Source organism: Typopeltis vanoorti, chromosome 21, assembly GCF_054136105.1.
Source record: "Typopeltis vanoorti isolate ZY-2024b chromosome 21, IOZ_Tvanoo_1.0, whole genome shotgun sequence".
NCBI classification, from domain to species: domain Eukaryota; kingdom Metazoa; phylum Arthropoda; class Arachnida; order Uropygi; family Thelyphonidae; genus Typopeltis; species Typopeltis vanoorti.
Window position 1 is genome coordinate 40,862,568 of NC_143569.1, and position 9,057 is coordinate 40,871,624.

Genomic DNA, 9,057 nt, shown 5'->3' on the forward strand with positions numbered 1-9,057 from the left:
ACTTTATGGCGTTTCTATGGATTGATTGATTGATTTTTTTATGGCACAAAGACATGAAAGGTCACACTGCACCAGGACACAACAGTACATATGGTAATTGGTTAGTAGGACAATCACAAACATCCATGCCACTGGTGAGATTTGAACTTGCACCCTCTTAAGTAGAAAGCAAATATGCTAACTAGGCCAGTGGCATTTCTACAGAACTGATCATTGTCTTTCAGCAATGCACCATGTTATACGGCTGTTACTACATGGTGTGGGGACATGAACATCACCACACTTGACTGGTCTCCACAGTCCTGATTTCAACCCTACCGAGATGAACTGGAGCATCAGATAAGGTCGAGAAAATTCCACCACAACAGTCTAGAACAGTGTTTCTCAACCTGTGGTCTGCGAACCACAGGTGGTCCGCAGGCAGACTTAAATTAAATAAATATATTTTTTAATTATCCAAACAAAACAAATTAAAATTGAATAAGTAAAAATTATTGAAATAAAATGGATACTCAAAAAAAACAAAAAATTCCATGAACATTCTTCTGCTACAATAATTTGTAACTGCAGAATGACAAGTAATAAAAGAAGGGTGTAGTAAACAACAGTACTGTTTTATTGCTTCCGCCTTCAATTGCTCTTTTGTCAGATTTGAGGTAAACATGTGTTATCCACATTTCAACCAGTTGCTTGTTGAAGGTTTTCCTACCTACTTCAACCAAAGCTCAGTATGGCACTAAGCACTTCAGAAGTGCTAAGTGATACTTGGACAAAGTGTGTCGTGAGTTAATCCAGTATTTATATATTTTTCGGAAACTTTTTTTAATAATAAAAAAAGTGGCTTAGAACTAGGAATTTGAAAAGCAAAGAAATGAAACAGGTGATGCTAATCCTAATTGTGATACACGTGTTCTAATGGCGAGTAAATCTGATACTATTAAAGTAGAAGAAACAAGCAGTTCAAAGAAAAAATACAATAGGAAATATAACAGTCCATATTTGGAATTTTACTTGGTGTGGAGATGAAAGTGAACGAAACCTCAATGTGTTTTGTGTTATGAAATGTTGTTGAATGAGTGCATGAAACCTGCGAAACTCCAACGACATTTATAAACTAAATATTGTGATGTGAAAAATAAGCCAATTAAATTATTTCAGCGACACTTAGGGACATTAAATTATGAGAAAGATGAAGTTGCGGCCATGGGTTTGATTAGTAGCAAGACACTGGAAGCATCCTATCTCTTAAGTTTGTGCATACCGAATACAGGAAAACCTCATCCTATCGGGGACAATTTACTACTTCCAGCTATAAAAGATGTGATAAAAAGTATGTTTGGCAACATGTTACTAAAAGATGTTGATTTGATTCCTCTTTCAAATGACACTGTCGGTCACAGAATTAATGATATGGCAGATGACTTAGAATCTCAGTTAATCGAAAGAGTTAAGAAGAGCCCTTATTATGCTTTACAAAAAGACGAGACTACTGATGTTACAAATGATGTGCAGTTAATATGCTACATAAAATATGCACATGATAACATTCATGACAATATTCAGTTTTGTAGAACTTTGTCATTCCAAACAACTGGAGAAGAAATATTTCACATTCTCAATAATTAAATAATACACGAAGTGATCCAGTGGAAAAAATGAATGGGCTTCTATTCGGATGGAGCTCGTGCCCTTACAGGCAGGCATAGTGGAGTTGTTTCTAAGGTCAAGAAAATAGCACTGGATATGAATTGCGTATGTTGTTTCATAAATAGGGAAGCATTAACCTCCAAAAGAATGCCACCAGAATTTAAAAACTGTGCTATACAACGCTGTAAAGCTAGTTAATTTTATTAAGGCTTGACCGTTAAATAACAGGTTATTTTCAGTACTTTGCGATGAAATGGGTGGTGAATATATACAACTTTTGCTTCATTCTGAAATTCGCAGCCTTGCCAGGGGCAAAGTACTAACAAGGTTATTTCAATTAAGGCACAAAGTTTTATTGTTTGTAAATGAACGTAATTCTGATTTCGCATCACTCCTTTGTTGACGAAGCATGGTTATCAACACCATCCTAACTTTCAGACATTTTTTCAAAATTAAATGAACTAAATCTCTCCCTTCAGGGAAATTCTTCAACTGTTTTGATGCCAATGACAAAATAAAGGCATTCGAGAAAAAACTGGTGTTATGGATTAGTTATGCAAAAGACACACAATTTGCACCTTTTCCAACATTGGAATCATATTTTAGTGGGAAATGATATTTTTGTTGATTCTGAGTTTCTGGAAAGGGTTTGTGACCACCTCAAAACTCAAACAGAATTTGGAAACATATTTTCCGAATAACTTTTATAAGAAATTTCTGTGGGTTTACGATCCATTTCAAGCTTACAGTTATGAGAATGACCTTTCGTTATCGAAAAAAGAACAGTTAATTGAGCTTTCAAGTAACAGTGGGCTTAAAATGTAAGTCCGTTATCTTGGTTTGGCTCAATTCTGGAATTTGCCTTTAGTGAGAAGTGAATTTCCTGAATTATCTGAAGAAGCATTGCAAATCGTCATGCAGTTTTCTACAACCTATGTTTGTGAGAAAGGGTTTTCATCGCTCCTTCAAATAAAAACAAAATACAGAAATTGTATTAGTGTGTGTGTCGATCTTCGACTGAAGCTGACCAATATCGAGCCAGATATTCAGCAACTCTGCGAGGCCAAGAAACTCAACCATCCCATTAAAAGTAAGAACATAATTATATCATATTATTTATTTGTTTAATACAAATTAAAAGTTTGTTCAATGAGGATACACTTTTAGTCATTTACTTCCAATTTAATTATCTTTCCATATGCATTCAAAACATGCTTTTAGATTTATTATGCTATAAGTGGCACAATTTTTCCCAAATGTTGGTAATCTCCACATAGGTTTTTTAAAAAATAACATAACTTAGTGGTCTGTAGAATTGTTTTAGGCATTTTATGGGTCCTTGGGCTTATAAAGGTTGAGCTGCTATCGTACGCTTGTGAAAAGTATGCACTGTAGGATTGCTGTAGTCATTGCAATGAAAGGAGGTCCTACATCTTATTAAGGTGGATATCATGGTTGTCTGTTCCTCACACTATGGTTTCTGTTGACTTCTTTCCAAGCAGTGTATAAAGGAATGGTGATTGGCTGCTACACCCATTTCATTAGTACAAAATGGAGAATTCTTGATGCCAGTTCAAATGAGATGCAACCATACATATTCATAGAAGATGCACATAGCAAAGATAAGAAATGAAGTGAGTTGGTGAGAGAAATCATTGTTCAATCTAAACGTTCTTTTCTCTACTGAATTGAGTTTTAAGAAGCACTTAGGGGAACTGCCCAAATGCAAGAATAGTACTCCCAAGGTTGTGATCTGTATAAAGTTAACAGATGTTTAGAGATAAAACAACCCCTTGAATGAAAAAGAAGTCTTAGTTTTAAGGACGATGAGAAGGCGATAATTGTATTGTTTATGCCAAGACAGATTTGATGCTATTTTAAATTTCCAAGAAGAGAATTTTCATTGCGTCTTTTTTTTTTTTGCTTTTGGAGGGAATGAGGATAAAACAGAATGAGATGATTTGCATAATGCAAAATTTGACAAATGAAACAAATTTTACATTAAATTTAGTATATAGATAAGCAAAGGCAGCCTTTGTAGTTCAGTCAGTTTTGATGATGCCCTCCTGCTGAAGAGAAATGGGTTTGAACTGAATTGAAAATGTGGAGAATCTTAATTATAGCTTTTGAAATGAAAGCAAGTTATAGCTAGTCTTTATACAGCTGGTTTTTTCAGTCCTGGAAACTCATATTTTCGTCTACAAGACAGACAACCAGAACAAACAACTGATAAGACAGCCTAGTCAATAGAATTGCATGTTCACTGCATTAGGCTCCTAAAAAGCCACGTTATTTGGTTTTGACAGCCCTAACACAAAAGGGAAGATAAGATGGGCATGTTAGCCAATCAGCCTAACATACAAGGGAAAAGATTAAGATACTCTGAGTGTGACACCTATTCACCAATGCAATCGCAACTTAACTGAGTAACAAACATTTTATATATTACTAACAGACTAGCAGTAATATAAAATAAGCCACACCAGAAAAATAAAATACAAAATATACAGTTGTTTCTTTGTACTTTTTGAATTATCTCCCCCCCCCCTCATATATATAGCATGAGCCAAATGTAACGTATCAATTGTTTGTTCTTACCAGTGATTCTGAAAGGGGAAATAAAACCCTGCTTGCTTTGTATGAGTCCAACTGAACATTCAGTCAAAGCCTTGTAATATTCTTTATAACAGATGACATTCAAATCCATGTCTTTCCAACTAAAGGACATGATTCGTCCAGGATGCACTAAAGGTGATTATGTGAATCTAACCTACAAAAACTGTAACTATTACATTTTTATTACTATTGTGGGTGGGCTAAGCATAAGACAATCCAAAACTCTGTTGTTCCAGATTCCAAACATAAAAACTTTTTTCAAATCTCTTCAGGCCTCCAATAGCAGTGATCTTACACAAAGTTAAAAGTGAAGTCTTATATATAATACCATGTATAACAAATAGAAAGTGCCAATAGAATAGCATTGTAAGTGTTGTACTGATGCAACAGGAAAGGCAGAGCAAGCTCCCTATATATATATATATGTATCTTCTTAAAATTTATTTTAGTTTCCTAGTAAAAAACATGGTCTGCCTCAGACATCACCAAACATGCTGTTTTATCATGCACAATAAATCAACAGTATCTAAAACATCCAAACAAAGAATTTGAACTGGATTTGTTTGTTTCTTGTTTTAAAGTAAATAGCTGAATTATTTAGATTACTTAACAAAAGCAGTTCTGTATAAACCAATCAGTATAGTTACCTCTTATGCAAAAATGTGCCAACACAAATTAAACATTTGTATGAAATGTATGAGCATGGAAATTAAACATGAAGATGAAAATCATGTAATTAAGTATGTGCCTCTGTACATACTCTTTTAAATGACAAAAATAGAATATAAAATATTAGGATTTCTATCCATTCTTCTGTTCAGGGTGAGAGCAGACCAATATTTGAAATATCTGATATGTCACTTAAAAAAAAAAAATCTGAAATTCAACAAAGCAACATGTATGAGGGAGGGAGATTAAAAGTAATTTTTAGCAATATATAAAGGGCTCCCAATATTGCAAGCGATATGGAAAATTTTCTATGATTTGATCCTTATGCATAGGGTGCCGTGTCTCACTGTTTTCAGAGTTAAAGAAAAAGCATGCTTGACTATCCTACTTAGTGCTGCTATGACTGGCATAATACCATAAACTGCAGTATTCATTAAAACCTATGGAATTTTTAATATTAAGCAATGAATAAAATGGTTTATCCAGTTGAACACTAAATATATATTTAACTTATTCTTTTTGCTCATTCTTACTTATAAATGTAAATTTGACAAAATATTTCAAAACATGCAAATGTCAGCTGGTAAAAGTTGAAAACTAGACAATTAATATTCCATTTACACATAGGAAATAATAGATTAAAAGTTTTGTCAAATTAAAAAAAAAACAAAAACTGACAAACATATAAAAGTAAAGTTGACTTACTTATTGTCACTGTAGAACACAACAACAGTAATTCTGATTATTCTTAGATGGGGTATAATTCATTTCATGGACTATTTCAGCAAATATTTCATCTACATTAGTTTTGTTTTTAGCAGAGGCTTCAACAAAGGGACAACCCCATGTGTGAGCTAAATCTAGTCCTTCAGCAGTTGTAACTTCCCTCTGATGATCAATGTCAACCTTATTACCTACTAGCAAAATTGGCACCCGTTCTGTATTCTTGACTCTAACAATCTGCTCTTTCATATTTCTAATATCCTCAAATGTCTGATGACTGGTAATACTATACACTACTATAAATCCCTGACCATTTTTGATATATAGGTCACGCATCGATGCAAACTGCTCTGTGCCTGCTGTGTCTAAAATTTCCAAAACACAAGGTGCTGAATCAACTTCTATTTCCTTCCTATAAAAATCTTCAATAGTAGGGTCATATTTTTCAATAAATGTTCCTGATACAAACTGCACAGTTAGGGCACTTTTACCAACACCCCCACTTCCCAGAATCACAACCTTGAATTCTCTCATTGCAAACGTCTTCTGGCTGATGAACCAACTATAAAGCAAAAATAAATAAATAAATACAACATATTTATTCAAACATGTATATTTAGCATATATATTAATCAATATTTCTATAAAAACTAATATTTTATGATAATGAAAATTAGACCAAGTCGTAATTAAAAAAGTGCACACTTTCTCAAGCTCACAATAAGTAAACATTGCTTAAAGACAGGAAATCCCTCTTGATTTATTTTCTCTTATAATAACGGAATATGAATTGCAAAACTGTATTTTTCATTAGCTATTTGTTTTGCAATTAAAAAAAAACCCTTAATTTTAGCTAATGGATGAAATTCAGGATGAATATACTAAGAAAATAACAGTTCAATGTCTCATTAGAAACCAAATTCACAGCTGCACTTGCAAGATCGGAGCAATCTACAAGTCTATCTGCAATGGGTATACAGGAACCTGAGTTTCATTAAAGGGAATCCAAAATGCAAGTCATTATTACAATTAATTTAAAGAATAATTTCATACTATTTTTTTTAATGTCAGAGACTCTGAAGTTCAATTGTAAGTCTCCCAAAATTGAAGATGGCACAAAAAATATGAACTGCACATCAAAAGATGAATAATTTTGCGAGAAATACCTACAGGAAATATGGAATCTGCAAACAAAATATCTAATATGAAGTCTTTTTGTTCATTTCTTTTCAACCCTTTGAATAAGTAAACATCAAAGGGGGAAAAAACAAAACAAAAACAACAACAAAAAATAAATAAATAAATAACATTATGACAGTGCATCTTCCAGCTCATAATTTTTCCTACCAATGAAATAAAGGAAATACCTACTGAGATGGTACTGTCCAATGACTATTTGAAAATATTAATACCAATATTTTCACTGTAAATATATAAATGTCATAATTCATTGACATTTAATGTCATAGTGATTGGCACTGTTTGAATTATGGAAGAAAGTGAAGTTTTACATCACAAAGTGTTCTTCAAAGATCATGAAGTAGATGATTTGTCTATTTAAATAGATCAATGAAATATGAATAGAAACCTGATATCTTTAAGGATTGTGCACATTTGTATTACAGATAAAATATCTGCAAGTCAAGTTTAAATACCTTTTACAGTCAAATTTTCCCTTCTTTGTAATAGGAAGGTGCTTAATATCTTTTTCACTAATATGAAAGCTCGTGACTACTGTTCCATACTGGTTGTCAAATATAATAAATATAGTGCTTTCATGTGCTAAAATGAGGAAATAATTCGTTGCAATTTAATGACATAAAAATGAATCTTATTTTTATTCTGTGAAAATGCATTATGCAGGAATTATAAAAATCGCCGACTTTAAGATGAAAAAAGTTACTGATTCCAAAATAAACTTCAAAGTTAGAAAACGGGTTAAAACCTCAGCAGATACAGTAAAACTATACATACATAATACGTAGTTAAAATTTTTAGTATATTTAAGTCAATCCCAAACAGTTGTGTGTGTGGACGGGGAGTTGGAAAATGAATAAACAAGTAGAGATTTCCCCAAATGCAATATACCCGAATATTTTTTATACCACGTTTAGATACCACTTTTTGAAAGAATATAAACTCATTTGAATATCCAAGTATCCATTGTAGATAAGCGTTGGATAGGCAAACATTGACCTAAGATCGAAATTAAATTTCAATTAATGTTTACTAAAGGACTAAAAAACCATATAAATATGCTAATTACACTGCTATGTACGCGGTAGATAGAACGAAGCACAAAACAGCTATTTCCTGTTGAAATAGCTGTGTAATTAACGATCTCATATTCAAAAGTGGTTTTCACTAGCCATTTAAGTAACAAATCATGTTTCGAATTTGTAATCATGAAGTGCGTAATGAAAGAGAAATCAAAATAACCATAACAGAAAATATACAGACAGCAAAGGCATACAATATGTATATGCTTACAAATAAAAAAATAACGTCTTCCTTTTTCTTGCACGAAATGTCGATTTGCTATGCTCTTGGCTGATTCATAGCTCTCTACGTGAAAAGCAATGCTTTAGTCACTAATACCTCATGTCACTTCCGGCAGTCCTATGACCTAGCTCCATAGCCCAGTAAACACTACACTAGTGACCCTATTCAACAAAGGGAATAACCAATATTTTACAACTTTTAATTAAATTTAAAATAACCAATATTGTACGCACTTTTAATTAAATTTAAAATAACCAATATTTTAAGCTCTTTTAATTAAAAACGCAAAACATTATTACACAATAACACATACATTTGACTTTGTCTGTTCGATATGTAAAGGGAAGAAATAATATTTCTTTCAACACGCACCTCGCGAACTTTCATAACAAACTGCATTTTATTTTACGTAAAGCAAAATTACAACGACATCAACAACATTTTTATGGATCCTGAACGATTAATCATACATAACTTTAATAAGGTCGCTTTCCAACTATGATACATGCTATAATTTCATAGTATGTAGAACGATCGAACATCTAGCCACTTTATTTGAAAAATAAAAAAAAATCAGCTAACGCCTTTTGAGCCGTCTCTCTTCACTGAGTACCGCTTAATTAGTGATAGCCTTGGGCCATCTATCTCTGATTGGTACCAGTGGAGATTGAACTGCCCACTCAGTCTCCAAAAGTTAGATAGGGCTAAATGGCCTCGCCTACTCCCCGTATTTGAAAATACCCAACTTCAAATTTAATCCCGGCAATAGAAATCTTTTAATGGGCTTTTTAAACTGAAGGCAGTAAACCGATCTCATATGCGCAGGTACAGAGTTTTTCCTACGGGAAACTGTGATTTTTCATCCCTCATGCAGCAAATTGGCCAAGAGAACAACCTCAA

General features: G+C 33.0%; 1 protein-coding gene across 1 annotated transcript in view; it reads right to left on the reverse strand.

Annotated features, from left to right (window-relative positions):
• The window catches only part of LOC150094762 (ras-related protein Rap-2c-like), a 48,332-nt gene extending 40,053 nt beyond the window's left edge, over window positions 1-8,279 (reverse strand). Inside the window, exons 1-2 of the mRNA XM_090411073.1 lie at window positions 8,146-8,279; window positions 5,638-6,217 (exon numbers count right to left, since the gene is read on the reverse strand). Coding sequence (XP_090267199.1) covers window positions 5,644-6,189 — 546 coding nt within the window. The 5' untranslated portion in view covers window positions 6,190-6,217; window positions 8,146-8,279 and the 3' untranslated portion in view covers window positions 5,638-5,643. The remainder of the gene's footprint in view (window positions 1-5,637; window positions 6,218-8,145) is intronic.
• Window positions 8,280-9,057: the final 778 nt, after the last annotated feature.